Source organism: Bos indicus x Bos taurus, chromosome 8 (genome assembly GCF_003369695.1).
Source record: "Bos indicus x Bos taurus breed Angus x Brahman F1 hybrid chromosome 8, Bos_hybrid_MaternalHap_v2.0, whole genome shotgun sequence".
NCBI lineage: Eukaryota > Metazoa > Chordata > Mammalia > Artiodactyla > Bovidae > Bos > Bos indicus x Bos taurus.
The window spans coordinates 101,575,379-101,602,572 of NC_040083.1; the positions used below are offsets into that span (position 1 = coordinate 101,575,379).

Consider the following 27,194-nt stretch of genomic DNA (forward strand, 5'->3'; position numbering starts at 1 on the left):
AAAGTCAAACCGACCCAGGTTGGAGAATTGATTCTGCTACCTACTAGTTCTACTAATGTCTGTTCTTTAAACTTTCTAAACCACTTCTATAAAATGAAGTTCATTATAGTAGGGTTTTTTGGCACAAATTAAATAAAACATGTGGAAAGCACTTAACACAGAGCCTGCTTGATCTTTGGTCCTCAATACTTGTTAGCCAATATGTGAATGGGCCTCGCCTCTCTACTGACTCAGCTCTCCCTAGAGCACAAGCCACTCCTAACCCACACCTGACCCTAACCATGAACAATGAGCATGCACACGTACACATCCTTGCACGGGGTTCTTGACTAGTGGCAGGGGAGTGGCCACACGGCTTGTTGATTTAAATGCTAGATTTCAGTTCAGTTCAGTTCAGTGGCTCAGCCGTGTCTGACTTTTTGCGACCCCATGGACTGCAGCCCGCCAGGCCTCCCTGTCCATCACCAACTCCCGGAGTCCACTCAAACCCATGTCCATCGAGTCGATGATGTCATCCAACCATCTCATCCTCTGTCTTCCCCCTTCTCCTCCTGCCCTCAATCTTTCCCAGCATCAGGGTCTTTTCCAATGAGTTAGCTCTTTGCATCAGGTAGCCAAAGTATTGGAGTTTCAACCTCAACATCAGTCCTTCCAATGAACACCCAGGACTGATCTCTTTTAGGATGGACTGGTTGGATTTCCTTGCAGTCCAAGGGACTCTCAAGAATCTTCTCCAACACCACTGTTCAAAAGCATCAATTCTTCGGTGCTCAGCTTTTTTCATACTCCAACTCTCACATCCATACATGACTACTGGAAAAACCATAGCCTTGACTAGACAGACCCTTGTTGGCAAAGTAATGTCTCTGCTTTTTAATATGCTGTCTAGGTTGGTCATAGCTTTCCTTCCAAGGAGCAAGCGTCTTTTAATTTCATTGCTGCAATCGCCATCTGCAGTGATTTTGGAGCCCAAAAAAACAAAGTCAGCTGCTGTTTCCACTGTTTCCCCATCTATCTGCCATGAAGTGATGGGACCAGATGCCATAATCTTAGTTTTCTGAATGTTGAGCTTTAAGCCAACTTTTTCACTCTCCTCTTTCATTTAAATGCTCTAAAACAGAGGCCACAGTCCCTCCTCAAACACCAAATTCAGCTCAGAAACCTATATCTTAGGAAGCCACATTAGAGGAACACAAACACCCATTTAAGATGGGGACTGTTATTGATATTATCCAGTGTTGGCAAGGATGTGAAGAAATGAAGACCATCCTGAGGGACAATAACGCCTTTCTTTGTCCAGGCCTCCGGCATTTTGGAATGCCCTCACGCTGCAAGTGCCATAGAGCTTCTTCCCCTGGGTTGTGGCTCATCGCAAAGTTTTCATGATCGCCAGGAGTCGTTCCAGGGGCAGCCTGGGGACCAGAACGTCTGTGGGTTCTCCAGCACTAGAACCGCTGCAGCTCAGCCCTCATCTATACTCAGTGACATCCAAGGAGGCCTACCTGCAACAGCTCCTGAACTTGACTTGAACCCTGCAGAGTACAATGAACAGCAAGTCACAGGAATTTCTCAGAATTCAAGAACTGGGATTTATAATCTTCCGGTTCCAGGCAAGCACTAGATAACTGCTGATACCCCAAAACTTGCTAAAGCTTCTGCCCTACCTAAAGTCCACTAGTGTTTCTGTGAAACTGTGATTCTGGAAGAAACTCAGTGTCATCAAGAAAAGTCATCCATCAGGTTTTACAAAGTAATAAATAAAGGCCTCAAAAAAAAAAAAAAAAAGTAATTGGAATAACTGCCATTGGATATGGGGTTTCTTTTGAGGGTTAAAGGGAGGTTCTAAAATCGGATAGTGGAGATTGTTGCACAACTTTTTTGAATTATACTGAAAACCACTGAATTGTACCCTTGAAAAGAGGGCATTTTGTGGTTTAATGAATTATACCTCATTTTTTTTTAAAGGGGAAGGTCACCAAATAATTATAAGAAGTAGAATAAATAGAAGCAGAGCCTAGATAAGGATTTTGTTCCAGGAAGGTCAGTTCTTCCTAAGCTGACATCTATTTGGCCCTTGCATATAATATTTCTTTCTTTCTTTTTCTTCTTCGTATCCTTTAAAAAACATAATGCATCCTTGGAAACTATACTGAAATATACTGTTACAAAATTTTTCCTGTCAAACTCCCACAGACTTGAAAACACAATTTCAGGTGTTAAGTCCTCCGGAAAGCACCACATCTCTCACCCACTTCCAAGGTAAGTGCCTCCAAGGATTCCAGACTCTGGAAAGCGCCCTCTGCTTACTCATGACTAATACATTATACTGAAATTAGCTGTCTGCCATCACCTCCTACTAGCACAGCCTTGGCATGTAGGAAGCGCATGAAAAATGTATATTGAATGAACCATCATCTTCCAAGTTTTTTTTTTTTTAAGGCACCTAATTTAATTCTGCAACACTGCACTTCTGCAATCATGTAGGAAGTAATCTGCTACCTAAAACAACAAGATATTATAAAATGTTTTCTCTGAGGGAACGTGCTCATTCATGCCAAGAATAAATCAAATGTACCCTTTGAGGGAATTTTACCTTGGTACAGGTCAAGAGGAAGAATGAATCAGAGCATCAGAACCTGAGGTTCCTGGGAAAAAGATAAAAAATGCTTTCCTCTCTCTTTGTGTCTCCCCCAAACCTTTAAATATCACAAAGCTTTTTAAGAAGAATCACTGTGCCTGCTCAGTCGCTCCTGTCCTGTCCAACTCTTTGTTATGCTATGGACTGTAGCCTGCCAGGCTCCTCTGTTCATGGGATTCTCCCAGCAAGAATACTGGAGTGGGTTGCCATGACCTCCTCAAGAAGAATCATTAAGTCTACACAAAACCATCTTAGAACCAGGAGTCTTTTCTTGCCTTTCCTCCTCATTACTGTTCAAAGATTTCCTTAGAAAATCCAAGAGCTATATTATCATGACATACAATCATGAAAATAATAACAGGAGCTACTGAAAATTAGAAGGCCTTTGCCCATCCCTTTTATTTGACCAACATATGTCCAAAACCTGACCTTCAAAGCTACTGAGATCCTAAGAGTTGTGCTCCTCACTCAGCTTATTCCTCCAGGAGACAAGCCCACAACTCTAATAGGTGCATCATAGAGCTCATCCCTGGGGCTGTATGCACAGAGCTGGCGAGTACCACAGTCACTCCAAAGGCTACTGCAGATGGCACGCCATCTCAAAGAATCTCTCCTTGCTGTTTGTTATGAAACATTTCAGACACACAGAACAAGCGAAAAAATATTACAGTCTCCTCTAGTTCTACCTCCACCCCCAAGATTCAACAATCATTCACATTTTGCCATTTAAAGTATCTTATAGATAAACACTACATCAGATGCTTCATAATAACACTCCTAGATACTTTAGCACGCAGCTCCCAAAATAAGAATATTATCCTAAAATACTACAATACAGCTATTCTTTCTAACAAAATGAACAATAATTCCCTGATACTAATACTCAGTCCATGTCCAAATATCCCCCATCAATAAAGGAGAGTCCCTTCCTTAAATCACACCCCATCCTGGCCCTGCCCTCTCCCTCCTCCACATCCCAGGTACCAGGTACCCTCGGCCATCACCATGATGCCATCTGCAACCCCCTTCCTGAGTACCTGTGCAAAAGGTGCCGTCATTGGGGATGAACGTCTTGTTGTTGTTTGTGGCTCGATATCCTTCCAGGCAAATGCAATAAAAGCCTCCGGGTATGTTGTGGCAAGATGTGTGGTTCCCACAGACCACACTGGCTCCATACTGGCACTCATCTTTATCTGTGGGTACATTGAGACAAAGCACAGAAAGGGCTGTCACTCCATACCACGATCAACTACCCAGACTGTTCTCCTGTGCTATGGACTTGGGAATCAATATTCTATGACAACAGCAGAAAGATCTATTTCCCCAGCCTCTCCTCTGCTCACTGTACTTCTCAGACTCCGGGACATGGGCCACTCGTCGTCGCATGCCAAGTATGTACGAAACCACAAGAGAAACTCAACATCTCTTTCTGATAGCCCATCCTACTTGAAGACTGGGAGATAGAGATGCTTTCTGAACTTCTCCACACTTAAAAAGATCTTGTCATAGGCCTGGGAGGGGAAAATCCAGCAGAATCCCACTTTTCCAGCTCAGCCATTCTCTTGCCTTTTTTTACAAAAATCAAAGTAGGATGATTTTGCATCCAATGATTAACTGGAAAATCTGTTACTTCTGAGTCACCAGGACACACAATGGAATTAGTGCTCAAGCCTCATCTGGGGGCAGGGCTAATACTGTGGCAGAAGCAGCTCCTGCTGATCCTTAGTGATCCATATAAACAATGTTAAGCACCCAGTGAGGAGGGGCTGGAACCTGGGATGAGACCACAGGACCTGCTCTGACTATTTCTAATTCAATCGTTTGACATCAATGTCAAATGAACATAAACCTCCCTCCTGTCCTCCAGCTCAGGGGTCAGCAAACTTTTTCTGTCACAGGCCAGTCATGGGTCTCCGGTTGCAACTGCTCATCCATACTTTGGATCATAAAAGCACAGAGAGTCAGTAAACAAATTAAGACCCTATTACAAAAACAGGCAGCAATGAAGTCTGGCCCCCAGGTTAGAATTCACTCACTCTGCCTTAGACTATACCATCAGAGGAAACTCCTGTGGCCAATTTCTCTTACATCCTTTGAGAGGTGATCTATCCAGCTAGTTTTTTGCGGGGAGGATATCATCTGCTGAGAAACCGGAGTTTTTTGTCACTTAGTGTTTTATTACACTACTGGTCCACTCACAACAGTTCAATTGCCTCTCACAATTGCACACAATTCCTGCTAACCCAAGAGCACCCCACACTCCGTTCAAAATCTGGTAGGTTTTTTCTTTCATTTCCCTTATATTATCTTTTTAAATTTTAATTAAATCTATTCATCATTAAAACTATCTGTGGTTAAAAGATCTGACTAAGAACACAGAGAGGCAAAATGGACCCTCAAGCCATAGCCAGGTCAAGTGTCCTGGCTTACTAAGCAGGGCACAGGGGTTTCAGACACAAGTCCACCTGCCCATAAGATGGAATATTCCTTTGCTATTGTTCCTGCGGCATATCTCCCCTGCAGACTTCATCAGAAGGGACATATGGGTTTGTAGGAGATTCTAGAGTTCTTAGGTCCCATGACTTAGCATTGGCACATCTGTGATCTAACCTGCAACGTATGGTGTGGTCTCAGCACACCAGTTATTGGAATATGTAGTATATAGTGTTTTTATCCTAAACAGAGAGGGTCAGGAAGGCCCAACTCCAGCCTGCAGGAACAAGCAAAGTTGTGTGATTGTGAAAACATGTACCTGTGAAGTAGAATATGAGTTTTTGAACTCAGGATTTAATTGTTATTTTTCTTTAGGAAGCAAAAAAAAAAAAAAAGATACCACAGTGAGGTGGTATACACTGTCAATTCACAGCTACAAGGCAAAACTATCCATATGTTCACTGCAGGTAACATGGATGCTGGGAAAAAACCATGATTATCCTAACATCCGTTACCGTAAAGTTGCTATGGAACTCTCTCTCTCTGAATTGGGCTTGAAGCTGGATATTATCTGACTCTTATGGCATGGTGGATTCTCTGAGACAAAAAATAATTTCAGATACTTCTAGTCTAAAGGTATGTGTATTTCTGTAAGTCATCCAAGAGCTTAAAGGGTCACAACTATAAAAAATTTGAAGGATGGATTTTGGTAGACATAAGACTCAAAGAAACAGTATTTCACCTATCAGCCAGAAAAGTTCAATAGGCAATTGTGCTTTGTTTTTCCTCATGGTACTAATAAAAATAGTTTTCTGTCAAAACAACTAGAGAAATTTAAAAAGACAATACTCACTCAAATTGCTAAGTTAAACCCAAGACTTAAAAACAGATTTCATATCTGTGTTAGGTCAGAGAGTTCCCAGAGTTTCAAGTTCAGTGATCTCTAACACGAGGGATAATTCCTTGTAAATGCTGAAGAAATGATATATCCAAACACTAAAACAGAGACTTACTGTAATTGATAAAACTTCTTATAATAAAAGCACATGAACAATAACAATGTTTTCCCCCCAAGGACACCAACTTTTTTAATACTGGAGAATCTTGTTTCTTGATGAAGTTTTCAACTTAGCCAAGAGTCAGAACTTACCAATACAATGAGTCCTCCCATTGCCCACAAATCCATATTTGCAGATACAGATGCTTGTTGTTTCTCTTTTCAAGCAAGTAGCATGTTCATGGCAAGTGGCACAGATATCCGAATGGAAATCTGAATCATAAATTGCATATATCAGGAAAAGAACATTTCAATAATGTACTCTAGATGAGTCACATTTTTGGTAGCAGACATTTACAATGGAGAACCAACATTTGAATACCAAAATTATAAAGGGTTGATTTTATTCCATACTGTTCATACTGTTCATGGGGAGTTCTCACAGCAAGAATACTGGAGTGGTATACCATTTCCTCCTCCAGGGGACCAGTTTTGTCATTGACTACGCTAAAGCCTTTGACTGTGTGGTTCACAACAAACTGTGGAAAATTCTTAAAGAGATAGGAATACCAGACCACCTTACCTGCCTCCTGAGAAACCTGTATGCAGGTGAAGAAACAACAGAACTTGATATGGAATAATGGACTGGTTCCAAATTGGGAAAGGAGTACGTCAAGGCTATATATTGTCACCCTGCTTGTTTAACTTCTATGCAGAATATATCACGCAAAATGCTGGGCTGGATGAAGCACAAGCCAGAATCAAGATGCAAGGAGAAAAATCAATAACATCAAAAATGCAGATGATACCACTCTAGTGGCAGAAAGTGAAAAGGAATTAAAGAGCCTCTTGATGAGGATAAAAGAGGAGAATGAAAAGGTTGGCTTAAAACTCAACATTCAAAAAACCAAGATCATGGCATCAGATCCCATCACTTCATGGTAAATAGGAGAAAAGTGGAAGCAGTGACAGATTTTATTTTCTTGGCTTCAAAAACCACTGCAGATGGTGACTGCAATCGTGAAATTAAAAGACACTTGCTCCTGAGAAGAAAAGTGATGACAAATCTAGACAGTATATTAAAAAGCAGAGACATCACTTCCTAACAAAGGTCTGTCTAGTCAAAGCTATGGTTTTTCCAGTAGTTATATATGAGTGTGAGAGTTGGACCATAAAAAAGGCTGAGCACCCAAGAATTAATGCTTTTGAATTGTGGTGCTGGAGAAGACTCCTGAGAATCCACTGTACTGCAAGGAGATCAAACCAGTCAATTCTAAAGGAAATCAACCCTGAATATTCATTGGAAGGACTGATGCTGAAGTTGAAGCTCTAATACTTTGGCCACGTGACGCCAAGAACTGACTCAATGAAAAGACTCTGATGCTGGGAAAGACTGAAGGTAAAAGGAGAAAAGGACAGCAGAGGGTGAGATGGTTGGATAGCCTCACTGACTCAGTGGACATGAATTTGAGCAAACTCTGGGAGACAGTGAAGGACAGGGAAGCCTGGTGTGCTGCAGTCCATGGAGGGGCAAAGAGTTGGACGTGACTTAGTGACTGAACAACAACAAAAGACCTTATTTCATCCTTAGAAATCTGCAGTGGTTGCCCACTCCCCACAAGTAGAGTGCAAATTCTTCTACCTGGTATTCAGTGCTTCCATAAGTGTAACCCCAGACTAACTTCTGTAAGCCTCAATGCTTCCAAACTCAAATATACAGTGTTCTCCAGGAAAGAGGCCAACTGCTCTTTCCCACACAAACATGCTACCCACTGTCTTAGTTCATGCCCTAGTCATGATGTTCCTTCAGCTAGAATGTCTATCCTTCCCTCTCTGGCCAACTAGCACCTATTCTCATTTCAAGACCCCACTCTCCCTAGGGTGGTCCACATTCCTTCATTCTTTAGGAAAATTAAATGTATCTTCCTCTGTGCTCTCCTAATGCTTATACATTCCCATATCAAACATGTTAATTTGTCAATATATTCTATTCCATCTCTGTCTTCTCAGCTTGTTATTATGAATGAGCTTCTCAAGGACAGGAATTATGTCATTTGCCCACATATCATTATGGCGGGGTAAAAACATTCAGTATATTTTTATTGGCCAACTGGATAAAGGCACCTACAGTCCTACTGCCTACAACTTAAAAAGCAAATGGGGAAATTCCCTGGGCATTAAGACTCCATGCTTCTACTGCAGGGGGCATAGGTTCAACCCCTGGTGGGGGAATTAAGATCCTGCAAGCTGTGCAGCATGACCAAAAAATAAAATAAACTACAATCAGATCGGATCAGATCAGTCGCTCAGTCGTGTCCAACTCTTTGCGACCCCATGAATCGCAGCACGTTATTTTTAAAAAGCAAATGGAGGGGAGAGGTACTCATCTACTGCCCTATCCATTTTGCTTTTAGGGAAAAAGTGGCAAATGTGTTTTAAATATCAGTGAGACAATAACCAGTCCCAGGAGGATCACCAGATCCCAATTATTTAGATAAGGAGCAAAAATGTTTGGGGCTTAAATTCCTGAAACATCCAGATCTACCAGATGGCGATACATGGCCCAAGATCAAACAAGAATTTCTAGCCGAGGCTTTGTGGGAATATTATATTGCACTCCCAGTGTCTGTAATATCAGGAGTTGACCTAGGAAGGAGAACATTTCAGCATGGAATTTCACCTTAGTCTTGGCTCCATTACTACCCAGGTAATAAAGAGCCCACAGACTGCTCTAGGCATGAAACCAACCAAGAAAGGGCGACATACAAATATTCTTAATCAGGCTTGCTTTTTATTTTTTTAAACAAAATACAACACAAAAATGAGACAAGCCATGCTTATCACTAAGAAGTACTAAATTAACCAAAGGATATTTACAAATTTTATTATATCCCAAACTTTAAAGAAAAATGCAACAAACTTTAAAAAGTTAGAAATTATATAGGTCATACTGACTACCATGTAATAATATAATAAAGTTACAAGATAAAACATAAGACTTGCATCCCCAAAAGTAAGCCTTCTTGTAAACTACAGAATAGTCTCCTAAATAATTATTGGAGCAAAAAGAGGATATCAACATTGAAATGTTTAATACCAGACATAAAAGCTTATCTACTTCAGAAAAGCTGAGTTTGACATGTTTTTATATACTTTAAAAGAAAAAAGAAAAGCAGGCAGCCAGGGAGGGGATGGGGGAAAATATAATTTTAATGCAAGAAGCTTGAAGAAAGAAAAAACAAATAGAGGCTGTGGGATAGGGGAGTTAGGACTTAGTAAAACGATGTTAAAAAATTAGAAAATATATTCAAATTCCTTGAAAAAACTTTTGCCAAAGTCAGCCCATCATAAAGACTAGTAGTCAAATTCAAGATTGGTAAAGAAAAAAAAAGAGTATATATACAAACGTACAACTAAAATACATAAACAATTTCTTTTAAATTACAAATGAAAGACTTTCAATTAAACACAGCAGATTAAACACACTCACAACCCTCCACCCCCAAATTTAAAAATGACATTAAAGGACCAAGAAGGTATAAACCCTGGAAGAGAAGATGACAGCAGCCAAGGATGCTGACAATATTTCAGAAGATGAAAGAGATGGACATGTGGGAATTGACTGAGAGGAAGAATTAAAAGGAAAGAAAAAAGAAAGGAAGGAAGGGAGAAAGGAAGAAAGAGGGAAGGAGGGAAAAAAAGAATAATTAAAATAAAAATAAATAAAAGTCAACCAGAAAGGCTCAGGAATGAGGTCCCTAAGTGCCTCAGAATGCAAACATAAAGGGTAGGGCCTGAGAATTTAAGGAATAAGTGGAAAATATGGAGGAGTAGTTAAATGCCCAGATCCTCTAACTAACCCTGGCATAAGATGGAACTTTACAACCTGGAAAAATGCACCAGGAAGGTTCCAGTTATATGAGCAACAGACAGAGTTGAAGGGAAAGATGAGTCCCCACACTAAATGTCCACCAATATGGGGTAAATCTATTTAACCATTTTTAATACACAAGATGTGTGCCAGGCTACCAAAGGCTTCCCATACCACCTGCAGAAGAGCAAGTGGTTTCCAGAGAAAGTGGGACCTCAACGGAGGCCTCTTGTTCAGCCATAATTAGCCCACTCTGCAGGGCCTAGTAGGGAGAGCCTCTGAGTGCTAACTGCTTGTGGGACCAGGAGTGGGGAAGAAACCTATCCTAAAGAAAGGGGTAGGAAGCACAACCTCGATACAAGGAAGGGCAGCGGCTGGGGTGGGTTTGGGGCTGCTTCTGACCACACAATAGCATCCACCGATCAACAGCTCCTAGCTCAGTTAAGAATCACTAGAGGGCTTCTCCTGTGGTCCAGTGGTTGAGACTCTGCCTACCAACGCAGGGGACACCGGTTCCAGCCCTGGTCCCGGAAGATTCCACATGCTGGAGAGCACTAAGCCTCTGTGCCACAACGACTGAGCCCGAGCTCTAGAGCCTGAAAGCCACGACTACCGAGATCACGGGCGGCAACTACGGAAGCCCAAGAGCCTGTGGGCTCCGCAACAAGAGAAGCCGCCACAGTGAGAAGCCAGAGCAGCGCCAACAGAATAGCGCCTGCTCACTGCAAGGAGAGAGAGCCTGCGCGCAGCAGCAGAGACACAGAACAACGGACAATTAATTCATCTTAGAAAAGAACCACTGGAGAAGAGCATAAATGTACACAATTAGTTTACAAAGTGATTTTAAAATTTAACAATGTTAAATTTTGCAGACATTAATCACATATTTATTCCTTCTTGAAAAAAAAGTGTTAGTTGTTCAGTCCGTTTTTTACTGTTACCTAATGAATTACTCCAAAACTTAGCAACTTAAAACAATAATAAACATTTGCAGTCACACAAACACCCAGAATCACCGGAGACAAAGTAACCAATTCAACCCAGTTTTAATACTAAAAGTCCCCTGTCCCAGGAAACCCCTCAGTTGGGTGCAAACCAAGATAATTGGTCACCCTATTTGGAGAACTTGTTAAAACAGAATCTGAAGTGTTGGGTTTGGGTGTGGGCAGAGCCTGAGAATCTGCATTTCTAAGAAGCTCCCAGAAGTGAAAGTGAAAGTTGCTCAGTTGTGTCTGACTCTGCAACCCCATAGGCTGCACAGTCCATGGACTTCTCCAGGCCAGAATACTGGAGTAGGTAGCCTTTCCCTTCTCCAGGGGATCTTCCCAACCCAGTAATCAAACCCAGGTCTCCCACACTGCAGGCGGATTCTTTACCAACTGAGCCACCAGAAGAAGTCTCAATCTATCAAGGACCCTGGGGAAAGAAAAGGCAATACCAAAGACATCTTTCACCAAGTCTGGACTGAGGCGCAGCTCAGCCGTGGGACCAACATGACAGAGAGAATAACCCAACAGAATCCTCCAGGCCAGGGCCCAGGTCACTGTGCCTTTGCTGTTACCTGGGGACAGGGGTGGCGAGAGGAACTGTGTCAAGGCGCAGCTCCACAGCCACATGAAGGATGACGTGACTTCTGTCTTCAGCAGATTCTGCTTAGGACAGCAGAGAGGTGGCTGCAACGCAGTAACCGAGGTGACTACTACAGAGGTGAGGGACACCCCCCCGCCACCTTCCCCTTGGCCTAGGGATGCCTAGAATTACTGGCAGAGCAACAGGAGAATGCAAACTCCAAAAGTCTAAGAGGATACACCTGACAGGTACTCTCTGTTACTATTACTGTATCTCTCAGCTGAGGGCTGCCACCCGAGACTCACTTCCCTTCTCTACTCGGCAGTGACTAAGTCAGCTAAAACTACATCCAACAATGAGAGCACCAGTGTCTCAATCTCAATTGGGGTTTTCTCTCTTGCTCCCTGATTATGGGATCGTAGGCAAGGAAACTGTCAGAGATCTGGTTTTAATCTTTCAGATGGAGATCACGTTTCGAGGACTAAATGAGAAATATCAGTGCTTCAGGAGCTTTCAAGCACTAGACAAAGAGCTAATTTCCATGAATATTTATATCTCTTTCCATAGATATTGTTATTGTTGTTAGAAACAAGTCATGCATGAGGCAGTGCCTGGTCTGAGACACCCTGGTTCAGAGCAGGGTTAAGACAGATCACTTGGGCTACAGTCCTAGCTTGGCCACTAGCTAGCTGAGGAATCCTTGACAATCCTGTGCCTCAGTTTCCTGTAAATCTGTAATCCGAGGATGAAAATAAACCTACAGGCTGTTTTGTGGGTTGAAGAGTAAATGAGTTCATTCGCATAAAGCAATTAGAATATGTCAGGCATTATTGTAACATCCACTCAACAGCTCTTCATTAATGAATAAATGAAGGTACTGACAGCTAGCCAGCTCCCAATTATACTAATAAAGAGTCATGGAGAGCTGCACTGATACAAAAACCCAAAGGAATATCGTGTAGACAGATGCCTGCCTATTCAGGGGGTTGATATTCTGGGAACCATAGTACCTCCTTGTTCACTCCCTGTCCACCTCCCACATCCTCTCAGCCTTCTGAGTAACATCTGACTCAGAAGTTGTAAGTTCAGCTTCCTCACCCTTTCAGCTCTGCTTACCCCTCCCTCCTCTCCATGTCACTGCACACGGACACCTAGACCTCGGGATGGAGTGGAGGCTGCCAGCTCGTATTTCAAAATTCAAGCAACAACTTTCATGCACCCTTGAAACAACAGCAGATGGACTGTGACAAAGCAGATTTTGTCCACTGTCAAGGGAAGAAGGAAGTTTTAAAAGCACAAATGGAGTGCTTGGATTCAAATCGTGATCTACTCCCCAGCCGCTCACCAGACCAGCCCACCGCACCCCCTGCCTGAGATCCTGTCTCTCACACTCATGGAGACATGTGGAAACAGATCAGATGACCTGAGGAAGAAAGCAAAGGGGGGCCGACGCTCAGGAAGAGCAAGCATTCCCGAGTCTTCCACAGTACCACAGAAAATCGCACAGCTCCTAAGAGACTGCATCAAATTCCGGAGACAGAAGGAACGTGAGAGATCTTGTAGTCTCTCCTCTCCAACATGCCTGACAGGAAAACAAAAACAAACAAACAAAATAGCCTCTGCATTAAGAATCCACCAAGACAGAGCACACTCTACTCTTTCTAGCAGTATAGTCCTTGCAGGGCAGTGGGAACCATGGGCCACTCCCTCTCCCCTCAGTGCAAGGCTGCCATTCCCAGTCAAGAACCTACAACCTTTCCTTGCATTAAATGACTATCAGCCCACAGCTGCGCTGGCCCTTTTGCCTTCTTCTGTCCACCTTCCTCTTTAATCGAGACCAACTTGCAGCAGGACCGCCACACCTGGCCTCCAGACCAGGAACCAACCCATGCCAAGTGTCCCAACATCAGTGCTTCAGAACTCTGAGCAAAGCAGCCACACCCTAAGGTTCATGTCCTGAGTGTCACCCACAAACAGGCTGCCTCACATTCTCCAGCAAGCTGCATACCTTTTTTTTTTTTCTGTAATCCATATTCAACCCCACCCCCACCTCACCCCCCGCCCCGTCCCCTTTGCAGACCTAAGGCCAACAGGCCACTTGCTACCTTGGGCTGCAGAGACCTAAGAGCCCATTTTAGGATTTGACCAGAAGCTGAGAATAGGCCCTAAGAGCCAAGTTCCTGGAGAAGGAAGACAGGCCACGGTGAGAATCGGCCTCGTCAGCTCTAATCCTGCTCTGTTACTTTTAGTGACTGTAAGTCACTCCAAAACAAGGCACTCCTTCCATTTCCCCCTGTTTCCTCCTCTTCTCTGAACAGAGTATGTGCGGCTGTGATTCACGATGACAGAGTGAAAACTATGGGATGCAGATTTGGGAAGTCAGCGCCCTTCATACCATAACAACTTCCCCAACCCCCTCCACCATCACTCCCCAAGCCTCTCAAGGCCTCTGCCCAACCCCTGGCTTTCCCCAACCCCAAAGGGCCTGAGCCAACAGGTTCCTCAGCCACTCCCAGACTCGGAGCAATACCAGGGAAAGGTTAAGAAACAGGACTGACTGGTTCCAGCCCTCCTCACCCATTACTAACCTCTCTGCTCCACTAGGGCTTGGCACCTCACCCACCCACCAACACCCTCCTGCTCTGTCTACTACCATCTCACACCTTCCTCCCACTCAGGCTGCCTGACTTCCGCTCCTCCACTCTCTCCTCCCTGAAGCATCTTTGTTGTTGTTTTTGTTGTTCAGTCGCTCAGTCATGTCCGACTCTTTGCAACCCCACGGACTGCAGCACGCCAGGCTTCTCTGTTTTTCACCGTCTCTTGGAGCTTGCTCAAACTCATGTCCATCGAATCGGCGATGCCATCCAACCATCTCGTCCTCTGTCATTCCCTTCTCCTCCTGTTTTCAATATTTCCCAGGATGAGCATCTTTTCTAATTAATTGGCTCTTGGCATCACGTGGCCAAAGTACTGAAGCTTTAGCTTCAGCATCAGTCCTTCCAGTGAATATTCAGGGTTGATCTCCTTTAGAATTGGCTGGTTTGATCTCCTTGCAGTCCAAGGGACTCTCAAGAGTCTTCTCCAACACCACAGTTCAAAAGCATCAATTCTTCGGCACTCAGCCTTCTATATGGTCCAACTCTCACATCCATACATGACTACTGGAAAAACCATAGCTTTGACTAGATGGACCTTTGTTGGCAAAGTAATGTCTCTAATTTTTAATATGCTGTCTAGGCTGGTCATAGCTTTTCTTCCAAGGAGCAAGCATCCTTTAATTTCATGGGTGTGGTCACCATCTGCAGTGATGTTGGAGCCCAAGAAAATAAAGTCTCTCACTGTTTCCATTGTTTCCCCATCTATTTGCCATGAAGTGATGGGACCGGATGCCATGATCTTAGCTTTTTGAATTTAAGTTTTCAGCCAGCTTTTTCACTCTCCTCTTTCACCTTCATCAAGAGGCTCTTTAGTTCCTCTTCGCTTTCTGCCATAAAGGTGGTATCATTTGCATATCTGAGGTTATTGATATTTCTCCCTGCAATCTTGATTCCAGCATGTGGTTTGTCCAGCCTGGCATTTCGCATGGTGTACTCTGCATAGCAGTTAAATAAGCAGGGTGACAATATACAGCCTCGACGTACTCCTTTCCCGATTTGGAACCAGTGTGTTGTTCCATATCTTGTTCTAACTGTTGCTTCTTGACCTGCATACAGGTTTCTCATGAGGCAAGTGAGGTGGTCTGGTATTCCCATCTCTTTGAGAATTTTCCACAGTTTTTTGTGATCCACACAGTCAAAGGCTGTGTGGAGCATCTTGGATGACAGTTAAATATAATTTAGCAATGTTACCAGTGAGAGACTGAAAATACAAATGGACAATGGCTAGATCATACATAAAAACAGAACTCTGACCTACAACCTGCAACCACTGGTCTAGTAAGTCAAACCACCTCTGTAACAGCCAAGTCATCAGGATTTAATCAGTATTGGCCAGTTTCCCTAATATTTGCCCATGCCTCAAACTTAGGGCCAATCAGAGAAAGCCAAATACACTACCCTAACCAATGGGACGCCTGCTGTTAGAGGGAAGCCATCTCCAGCTTCCCCATGGCAACATCCTCCAGCCAACGGGGGCACACCTGAAGACTTCCCTTTTCCACTGTCAAGTTGTGACACTCCCCAGCCTGTCTTTGAGTCTCTGACAAACATAAGAGATGATGGCTGACTCTCTTGCTAGAGGAAGCTCTATATAAACAGCCTTTGCCTATTCTCATGGAGTAGTCTTCATTTATTTCCATACCAGATTCCGAATACAAGCCACAGTCCCTACTCACAAGGACCTCTCACACTAGTAAACAATTACACTGCAATATGGTGTAAGCGTATAGGGCAAAGGTATTATATAGATATGTATGTGTACATATGTGTATGTACAGATACTTCCTTAAGTGTGTAGTGTCCCACACAATATAGCACAGAGGCATGTGTGTGGTGTCTCTGGTCCTGCAAAGGGAACTGGAAAACTCCAAGGGGCCTCCAAGAAGGAGGACAGTTGGGCTGGTTTTGAAAACTGCACAGCACTCACTAAGTAGCCAGCTGTAGGGGAAGGCAAGAGCAGGTCTCCATTCTTCTCCTTCCTTCCCCTCTCCTGATGAAGCTTTCCACTTGTAGACCACCTTTGTTTTCGAACTTCTCCAGTAAGTCTCATTTTTTTTTTTACATTTTCAGTTTCTCACTCTACTGGGTAATTCATCTCATTCTAAAATGTGTTAGATGTACTGATGAACCTCTTTCCAGTGCAGGAATACTGACACAGATGTAGAGAACAGATATGTGGACACAGGAGGGAGGGGAAGATGGGATGAGTTGGGAAATTAGGATGGACATATATACACTACCATGTGCAAAACAGATAGCTAGTGAGAAGCTGCTATAAAGCTTAAGACGCTCAGCTCACGCTCTGTGATGACCTAGAGGGACAGGAGTGGGGCGGAGGTCTATGGGGGAGGGGATATATGCATACATACAGCTGATTCACTTCATTGTACAGCAGAAACTAACAAAGCATCGTAAGGTAATTATAGTCCAATAAAAAGTAAAAATAAAATGTGCTGGAGACAGCTTTACCACTGTTCTCCTGGCCAAAAAAAAAAGAATATCTTGCACTGACCTGGCTAGCCCAACTGAACACAATCTCCTATTTGCTTCCATCTTCTTTAAAGAGTATCTACCCTGCAGTCAAGGTCCTGCATTCATCTGAGCCCTATGGGATCGCACAGAGTCAGACACGACTGAAGCAACTTAGCAGCAGCAGCAGCATCTGGCTCTCACTCTCACTGCTCAGTTAGCTCTGGCTCCCACAGACAAAGTCACCAAAACTAAAGACTTGTTCTCAGTCTCCACGCCCTTGGCTCCCATTCTCCTGGTTTCCTCGATGCTCTTCTAGTTCAATCTTCCTTTGACTTATGTGGGCGCTGCTCCTTCTCCTCCACGTGTACCATCTGAACTTAGTGTTTCCAAGAATCTGTCCTCGAAGGCTACTAAACACATCAAAAGAAGCTCAACATCACTCACTATTAGAGAAGTGCAAATCAAAACTACAATGACATATCACCTCATACTGGTCAGAAGGGTCATCATCAAAAAACTCTACCAACAATAAATGCTGGAGAGGGTGTGGAGAAAAGGGAACCCCCTTGCACTGTTGGTGGGAATGTAAATTGATACAGCCACTATGGAAGACGGTATGGAGACTTCTTTTAAAACTATGAATAAAACTACCATATGATCCAACAACCCCACTACTGGGCATATACCCTGAGAAAACCATAAATGAAAAAGACACATGTACTCCACTGTTCATTGCAACACTATTTACATAGCTAGGACATGGAAGCAACCTAGGTATCCATCAACAGATGGATGAAAAAGCTGTGGTACATATATACAATGGAATATTACTCAGCCATAAAAAGGAACGCATTTGAGTCAGTGCTAATTAGGTGGATGAACCTAGAGCCTATTATACAGAGTGAAGTAAGTCAGAAAGAGAAAAACAAATATCGTATATTAACACATATCGATGGAACCTAGAAAAATGGTACTGATGAATAGGTTCTTTGCATGGTAGCAGTAGAGATGCAAAAATAGAACAGACTTGTCAATACATTTATGGGTAGGAAGAAGAGGGTGGGACGAATGGAGAGAGTAGCGTGGAAACGTATACACTAACATATGTAAAGTAGATAGCCAGTGGGAATCTGCTGTATGACTCAGGGAATTCAAACTGGGGCTCTGTGACAACCTAGAGGGGTGGGATGTGGCAGGAGGTGGAAGGGAGGCTCGCGAGGAAGGGAACATCCATGTTGATGTATGGAAGAAATCAACAGAATATTGTGATTATCCTTCAATTAAAAATAAATAATGAAAAAATTGGAAAAAAACAAAAACCAAAAAGAATCTGTCCTCGGTCCTCTTAGTCTTATCAACCTCAAGGCTTCAAGTGACCACTGAGTCACCATCACTGCAGACACTTACTGTCCACAGCCTCAATTCCCTGTTGATTTCATCTCTCCAAATTCCTAACATCACCTCAAATTCAGGATCTCCAAAACAACGAAGCATCTTTCTTCCCAAATCTTTTTTTGTCCTCCTATAGAACCATATATAAAAGTGGCATCATAAAGAAGACTGAGGGCCGAAGAACTGATGCGTTCAAACTGTGGTATTGGAGAAGACTTTTGAGAGTCCCTTGGACTGCAAGGAGATCCAATCAGTCAATCCTAAAGGAAATCAACCCTGAATATTCATTGGAAGGACTGATGCTGAAGTTGAAACTCCAAAACTTTGGCCACCTGATGTGAAGAGCTGACTCATTGAAAAAGACCCTGAGGCTGGGAAAAACTGAGGGCTGGAGGAGAAGGAGGGTACAGAGGATAAGATGGTTGGATAGCATCACGAACTCAGCGGACATTAGTTTGAGCAAACTCCGGGAAATAGTGAGGACATGGAAGCCTGGTGTGCTGCAGTCCATGGGGTCACAAACAGTCAAACATGACTTAGCAACTGAACAACAATGGAACCATATGGGGCTTCCCAGGTAGCACTAGTGGTAAAGAGCCTGCCTGCCCAATGCAGGAGATGCAGAGAAGCAGGTTCAATCCTTGGGTCATGAAGATCCCTGGAGCAGGAAATGGCAACCCACTCCAGGGAAATCAGGCAAGAAACCTGGTGGGCTACAGTCCACGGGGTCGCAAAGAGTAGGACACGACAGAGCACTATAGCACTATAGAACCATATACCAAATCAACCCTTCCCAAACCTGTATTGTTCCATCTTCCCTCTTTGGTTCGCTTGAACCTTAACATCTGTCATTAAGTCCTTCCCTTTCCACCTTATCATCTACACACAGTCCTCATTTCCTGCTGTTATGACTGTGGGGCCAAGAGTCAGGACTTTTAGAACAGATGTAACAACTTCCTCAACAGCCCGTAAGCCTCCAGTCAGTTCCCACACCATCTACCGCAAGGAAACCTGCCCTTGATCACACCAGGTTCTCCACGGTTGTAAAGGATGGGAAAATGCTGACATAGGGAGAGGAGGCTCAACCTCAACCCTGACTTCCATTTCCCAAGATTCACACCACAGCAGTTAAGCAGTTGCAGATGGCTGGGCTTATGTAGTTACTTCGGTCAACATCTGAGCCCAGCAAGTCAATGGGAACACAGCGGACAGTTTCCAAGGCTACTGTCTTCACATAGAGATTCTGAAGTATGCTCCAAGCATCTGCAAGCTTTTATCTACACTGCTGTGGGAGACCAAGTTAGAGAAGGAAGTTAGAAAGCCCATCAGAGCATCTGATGTTAAAAAAAAAGCAGGGGTGGGGCACTTCAGAAGATTCGCCAACCAAGAAAAATACCATCCGGGGATAGTGAAAGTCCCGAGGTGAAGAGAATTGGGGGGAACAAGAGTAGGAGCCACAGAGTCTCTGAGCATCTCCTTACATGGTATTTGCCATCCACTACAGGATGACTGTTTCATTTACTTCACTTCACTTCACAGGATGACTGTTTCATTTCATTAGGGAAGCTAGACGCTTTCCTTATACCTCTTTTTTCGGCTGCACTGCCTGGCATGTGGGATCTTAGTTCCCCAGTCAGGGGTTGAATCCATGCCCTCTGTTGTGGAAGCGTGGAGTCTTACCCGCTGGACCAACCGAAGAGTCTCCCTTGTACCATTTTTTATATCACTCACTCCCTGTACTAAACCTGCAGTGATTATCAATGGCTTCTCACTGCCCAGAAGCATCTAAGTCTAAATGCCTGAGTCTGCCAACTACAATGCACTGCCTTCTGGTGAACTCCAACCTGCTGTTCCTCCCCCATTTTCCACCCACCTTCTACACATCAGTCAAACGGAAATGCAGACCCTGTGCTTTTGTGTCTCCACGCGCTTTCTTACTTTGTCCCCTCCATCTGGGATTCATTCATTCACTCATTCATTCTCAGTGGAGAGCTGACTGTGCCCTCTGCGATGAGCTGGGATGCCTTTTCCTCAGCTTCCCATATCGAATATTACCTACTTTTTTTGGCCCCATTTAAGGGTCACCTCATCCACGGTGCCACCAGATTCCCTTATTCAAATGTAGTCTCTCCCTCTTCTGACCATTCAACTTTTCAGAGCACTGATGGGATTCTAGGGCTTACCTGGTGGCTCAGGCAGTAAAGAATCTGCCTGTAATGCAGGAGACCAGGGCTCGATCCCTGAGTTGGGAGGATTCCCCTGGAGAAGGAACTGGCAACCCACTCCCTGGAGAATTTCATGACCAGAGGAGCCTGGCAAGCTACTACTCCAACTGCCTGGAAATGGATTATTTGCTTGAGTCTTCTCCAGAATGGGCTTCCTGGTGACTCAGACATAAAGAAAATGCCTGCAATGAGGGAGACCTGGATTCCATCCCTGGGTTGGGAAGATCCCCTGGAGGAGGGCATGGCAACCCATTCCAGTATTCTTGCCTGGAGAATCCCATGGACAGAGTAGCCAGGCTGGCTACAGTTCATGGGGTGGCAAAGAGTCGGACACGACTATGAGGTCAATGAGGGCCAGCACAGGGACCTCACATCCTTCTCAAGAAAACTATTCAAGGACCATTCATCTGTTAAATGAATCAACTGATTAATGAGTGCTTTATTCCCATAAACTTCCTTACACTTCTTTATCACCATATTAGCACCCGGTTCTTCATCAAATGTCAAAAATTAAAAGGCAGGAAGAAAACTGCTCCAGGGTCAAGAATTTGTCGCGCAAAAGCCACAGCGGGGCCGGAAGCGTGACAGTGCAGGCGGAACGCCCTTCCACGCCCTCTCGCGCGGGGCGCGGCTCTCCCAGGGGGCGCCCCCACCCCCCGCTCGCGCCCAGCCCCGGCTCGCGCCAGGTCCCCGGGGGGCGCGGGCCCGGCCGCAGGGCACTCAGCTCCCCGCAGCCCCTGTGCGGGGGCGGGGAAGGCAGCCGGGAAAGCCCACCAGTATCGCGGAGCCCCGCCCTCCCGATCTCGGACCTGAGCCCCACTCCCGGGCTCCGCGCCAGCCCGGCCCAGGGGCGGGGGAGCGCCGCGCCCGCTCCCCGCCCGCACTCACCGTCCTGGCTCCACGCTCGGGGCGCACCTCGGGCTAGGCTGAGCGGCAGCAGCAGCGGCAGCAGCAGCGGCAGCAGCAGGCGGCCTAGCGGAATGCCGACGCCCCAGGGTCCCCTGGCCATGCCGCTGCCGCCTCCTTCCCGGCGCGCCTGGACTCCTCCTGCGGCCCCGAGGCGCCGAGATAAGGCGGCTGGCGCCCCGGGGAGGGGACCGGGCTGGGCGCTTCCGGCGCCGCACGGGGGAGCAGAGGGTGCCGCGGGGTCCCGGGCTTGGGGAGCGGCGCGCGGGCCCTTCCTCCCCAGCAGGCCCGCGCCCCGGAGAATGCTCCTTCAAGCAATCGCTCCTGCACCGGCCGTGCACCTGCTGCGCGCCGGGCGCTGCGGGCCCAGGGACACCCGGCGGGCCCGGCCTAGTGACACCCCCGAACGTAGAGTTCCCGACTGCCCGGGAGAAAACGTGTCCCGTGCCCTAAGCCTGTGGAACGATGGCGGGATCCTAGGGGCTCAGGGAGGCACTCCCGGGGTGGCAAAGGAAGAGGGGTGAGGGGCAGAAGGAACAGGAATCTTTCAGGAGCTGAAAGAGAGCTGGGTGAGGTGGCTGGAGCTCCAAGGGCGAGAAGCCCGTCGGTCCAGGGCACCCTGGCGACAGGCTTGACCAGGCGACAAGACCGTCAGTGGCTTCAGAGCTGATAGGACTTCCTGCTACTCCGGGGACAGTCAGCTTGGGGCGTCAGAGAGGCTTCAGGAAGATGTAAGCGAAGACCTGGGGGTGAGAAGGGCCAGAGAGGAATCTAAGCGGTGAGAGGCGTGGGGCTAGACTAGAGAGCGCGCATTCTAGAAATGCGGAGGGAGACCTCCTTAGAGGGAGAACGGACAGTTGGAGAGAGGCAGTGAGCTGCGGAGATAAAGAAGAACTCATAAACCCAGGAAAGGAGGTTGCTGAGAAGCCATCACCGGGATCTCATCAGGAAAGTCTCCCCGGTTGGCTCTAGGACTGGGAAAGTGGCCCGGGAGGCAGGGAGCCCGCCCAGAGCTGGTTGAGAGATCCAGGCAAGAGAGGACACGACCCGGAGCAGAGCAGTGGCTCTGAGTGTGGAGGGAAGTAACAAGTGAGAGTAGTATTGGGTGGAATCCACTGGATCTTATGACCAGTGGACTGCGGTGGACAAGCAAAGAGAAATTACAAATGTCACCGAAACTTTCGGTTTGGGCAGCTGGGTTGATGGCAGTGGGAATCACACAAAGGGAGTTGTGGCAAGCTGGGATAGGGAGAGGCTGGCTGCAGGGAAAGAAAAAATAAGTTCCAGGTTGAACGTTTTCAGCTTGAGGTGTCCGTTTTTAGGTGTCTGTGGAGCACCCCAAGAGCAGCGGCCCCCTCCACTTCTTCACCCATATCCTCACTGGCTTTGTCTCTGTGCCATGGGCTTGCTCTCACCCTAACCACCCAGGACCACACCCATATAAGGGTTCAACTTGCTGTGCAGCCTTAAAAAGAAGTGGTTAAAAATAAACTTCCTAGGCCCTTTGCATCAGGCTTCCTTGCTAATTATTCTTTGCTTAGCAAAGATAAGAGCCTGCTTTGGGGAGTACTATGAACAGGGCAGGTAGTGCAAGCTATCTCCTATTATTTAGACAGTGCCTTTAAGCTCCGCTTTCCATGAACTTTCAAATCATGTCATTGTTTCAACAAAAATACATTCAGGACATTTTCACCAACCTATACCTCTTCTTCTCTGCCATGCTCCCATGCCAAATAAATACATACATTTTAATACATTTGTGTACATGTGTTTATAAATACGTGTATGTGTAGAGGTTATTGTGGTTGTGCTTAGTCACTCAGTCGGGTCCAACTCTTTGCGACTCCATGGGCTGTAAACCCCACCCCCCCTTCCCCAGGCTCCTCTGTCCATGGAGATTCTCCAGGCAAGAATACTGGAGTGGGTTGCCATGCCTTCCTCCAGGGATCTTCCCAGCCCAGGAATGAACCCCAGGTCTCCCACATTGCAAGCAAATTCTTTCCCATCTGAGCCACCAGGGAAGCCATATACATTTTTAATTGGTGATGTCAGGGAAAAAGTATCCAAAACTTGGAAATGGACAACAGATTACTGGGTGTCTTTTCAATGGGGTCTTAGGTGTTCTGTAGTAGCCCTTCTGAAGATTATTTTATTCTAGAGGATTGTGCACCATTTGGGGTTTTTTAAATTTTTTTTTTTTTTAATCTTTTGGCTGAGTCTCGTGGCATGTAAAATCTTAGCTCCCCAAACCTGTGTCTCCTGAATTAGAAGCTTGGAGTCTTTCTAAATTTTGAAAATTTCATGTTAGTAAAATACATGATGCACTTATATCCTACATTAGATTGTGTGACTTTCCTCAGTTCTTTTTATTGACTGATTTTTTGTTTTCAAACAAATATTTTTTGTAAAAACAAACTACATCCTACCCAATGGTAAGTTCATGGAGTCACACAATGAAAAATTATCTTATTAGTACTTGTCTCTAGAATTAAAAGAGAATATTGAACCAGTGTTAATTAATTTTGGCAGTGAGATTATTACCAAGAAAATATTTAGCTTAAGAAAAATGTGCTTCTTTTAAGAGAGCACGGTCAGTACACTACTGTCTTGTAAAAGAGAATTTACAGAGAACCTTTTTTTCCCATGATATCAAGATTTTAATGACTTCATCAAAGAAAAAAATGACTTTGGGTTTCAAGATGACATCATAAATTCTGAAAGAGCTCTCTCTTCTATCTCCTAAATCCCAGTAAAATATAAAATGTCCAGAGAGATACACACCCGAGTAAGTATGCAGTAGTGCTTTCAAACAGGAAAAAATGACATCAGTGAACGAGATAGCTTTGAAAACTGCGTTGGATTAGATTTGCCACACGGCCTCCACAAAAGTGTCCACTAAAAGAGATGGGAGATAAAGGGGAAAATTTTTTAAATACATGTGATTTTAAAAGTTTTTTAATTATATGCATAGCTTTTGTACATATTAATATAATGTACAGATATTATAATATTTTCAAATTTACTCCAGTACCAATGTGTAAGAATTGTTGAAAAAAATGAAAAGTACACTTCTTCCTAGTTCAAAGCATTTTATTTTCCTCATCTGTGTACATATTGTTCACTATAATCTGCCCCTTCTTCACGCTTCAGGCCACCAAATGCCAGTTTCCTGGCTCTCCAGAAAAACTATCATTTTCCACACTTAAATACTTTAAACTTCTCTTTAAAAAGTTTTTTACAGTAATTTACTCATCAGTGAGCCTTCATATAATTAATGAAATATTTAAATCCTACCTAAAATATTGAGGTTTACTGACCAATATTGTGGAAGTGATCTTAAGGGACATCAAGCAGTCTCCTGTACATAATCCAGACAGCTTCCTAACTTATTCCTGTTTCCCATCATCGAAGTCTAAGAAATACTGAAGTCTATTTTAATACATCTTGCTACACAATCAAAACATTCTGTGACAACAAAGAATGCCCATGTTCACAGCAGCATTATTCACATGAGCCAGAGGATGGAAGCAATCCAAATGTCCATGAAAGGATGGGTGGATAAACAAAATGTAGTAGAGACATACAATGGAATATTATTTGACCTTAAAATGGAAGTAGGGACTTCCCTAGCCATCCAGTGGTTAAGACTTTGCCTTCCAATGCAGGGAATAAGGCTTTGATCCCTGGTGGAGGAACTAAGATCCCAAATGGCTGAAGTTTTGGCAAAAAAAATAATAATAATAATAAGATTTTTAACAAATGAAGCAGAAGCAATATTGTAAAAAATTCAATAAAGACTTTAAAAACGGTCCACATTAAAAAAAAATCTTAAGAAAAAGGAAGTAAATTCTGACACATGCTACATTGTAGATGAAACTTAAGGACATTATGCTAAGTGAAATAAGCCAGTTAAAAAAGGGTAAGTACTATAAGTTCAACATTCAGAAAACGAAGATCATGGCATCCAGTCCCATCACTTCATGGGAAATAGATGGGGAAACAGTGGAAACAGTGTCAGACTTTATTTTGGGGGGCTCCAAAATCACTGCAGATGGTGACTGCAGCCATGAAATTAAAAGACACTTACTCCTTGGAAGGAAAGTTATGCCCAACCTAGATAGCATATTCAAAAGCAGAGACATTACTTTGCCAACAAAGGTCTGTCTAGTCAAGGCTATGGTTTTTCCTGTGGTCATGTATGGATGTGAGAGTTGGACTGTGAAGAAGGCTGAGCGCCGAAGAATTGATGCTTTTGAACTGTGGTGTTGGAGAAGACTCTTGAGAGTCCCTTGGACTGTAAGGAGATCCAACCAGTCCATTCTAAAGGAGATCAGCCCTGGGATTTCTTTGGAGGGAATGATGCTAAAGCTGAAACTCCAGTACTTTGGCCACCTCATGCGAAGAGCTGACTCATTGGAAAAGACTCTGATGCTGGGAGGGATTGGAGGCAGGAGGAGAAGGGGATGACAGAGGATGAGATGGCTGCATGGCATCACTGACTCGATGGACGTGAGTCTGAGTGAACTCCCGGGAGTTGGTGATGGACAGGGAGGCCTGGTGTGCTGCGATTCATGGAGTTGCAAAGAGTCGGACACGACTGAGCGACTGAACTGAACTGAACTATTAGTTTCCACTTATATAAGGTGGAAAATTCATAGACACAGAAGTAGAAGGAGTTTGGAGAAGAGGGAAATGGGAACTTGATGTTTAATTAGTAGAGGGTTTCACTTTTGCAAGATGAAAAATTCTGTGGGTGGATGGTGGTGATGGTTGCAAACAAGATGAATGTACTTAATGCCACCGAGCTGTACATTTAAACATGATGAAAATGATTTTTAAAAGTCAATGAGAAAAAAATGTGGGTACCTATTTTATTTTACCAGGCAGGCGCTAACATATAGGACTCCCCCCCATTAACTTTGGATCTTGACAAATCAGAATTATAGGAAAGATCCCTTGGAAAGCCCCATCCCCCAATCCCTGAGACATAAATGGATGGGATTCCTAGAGAGCCCTGAGCGGCCTGTGAGGCAGGCAGGAGTGTGGAGAAGAGAAGTATGGGCAAATGGAAAGTGAACACTGGTTCTAGTGTCTCTCGCATTTCCCCCCAGGCTGCTCTTCAGTGTGTCTCCTTACAATATAAAGCTTGGTGTTTGCCTGGTGGGTTCTCATCCCGACATGACACAGAGCCAGAAGGAAAAGGGAGGCAGGGAGGTTGGATACCAAATATCTTGGAACTTTCCTGGAAAAATCCCTTGCTTGGTCATCACACTCCTAACCAGAAATGACTTACTGCTTTTTCCAGAGGCTGGCTTGGGAATACTAGCAGGCCTGCAATTGTAAATAAATTGGTTATCTGTGGGTATTTCAGGAATGGTTTGAATATGTAATTGTAATGAGTTTGATAAGCTTCGGTGTTGAACTTATTGCTTGAAGTTGGCATTAACTTGCAAATTAACTTGCAAATTTAAATATTTGAAGCCTCTGAATTACGCTGGTTGAAAAACTGTGAGTGCTTGAAAACGATAAAAGCGAGCCCCCTCTGTAACACCACACCCCACGTCACACACATTTCTCACACACATCTATCCCTAGCTGACGTGACCTCTGAGAACATCGCCAGGCTACCTGTAAGAGGCCACATTGACCCTCCCAGGATGGAGTCAACCTCTTAAGCAGATTTGTCCAGACCAATAACAGGAACCTGTCTCTATGGAGAAAAGCCCTGCTGCTGACCATCTCTAAGTCAAGTGCAGGTAAACTTGTCATTCTTAGAAGTTCAATGACTCTCAGACACTTCATTGCGATGGGAGAAATAACAAGCCGGATTATCCTGCCTTCCTCCACATGCCTCTCCCTCCCCCGAACACACACACAAACCAAACATCCTACCTGCAGTTAGTTTGTGGAGCTTGGGCAACAAATAGACTATTGGCTGTTACATTTGACTGTGCTAGAAGCCATCCGGACACCAGGGTTCTCAGAAAAGCAAAGCAGACATGGGTGGGAAGGGATGACTCAGCAGAACAGTGGC

The 27,194-nt window shown here is 44.6% G+C and overlaps 1 protein-coding gene across 1 annotated transcript in view; it reads right to left on the minus strand.

The window, feature by feature from the left end:
• SUSD1 (sushi domain containing 1) overlaps positions 1-22,876 on the minus strand; it is a 137,212-nt gene extending 114,336 nt beyond the window's left edge. Inside the window, exons 1-3 of the mRNA XM_027550509.1 lie at positions 21,143-22,876; positions 6,222-6,341; positions 3,676-3,831 (exon numbers count right to left, since the gene is read on the minus strand). Of these exons, the coding sequence (XP_027406310.1) occupies positions 3,676-3,831; positions 6,222-6,341; positions 21,143-21,263 (397 nt within the window). The 5' untranslated portion in view covers positions 21,264-22,876. The remainder of the gene's footprint in view (positions 1-3,675; positions 3,832-6,221; positions 6,342-21,142) is intronic.
• Between the last annotated feature and the right edge of the window lie 4,318 nt (positions 22,877-27,194).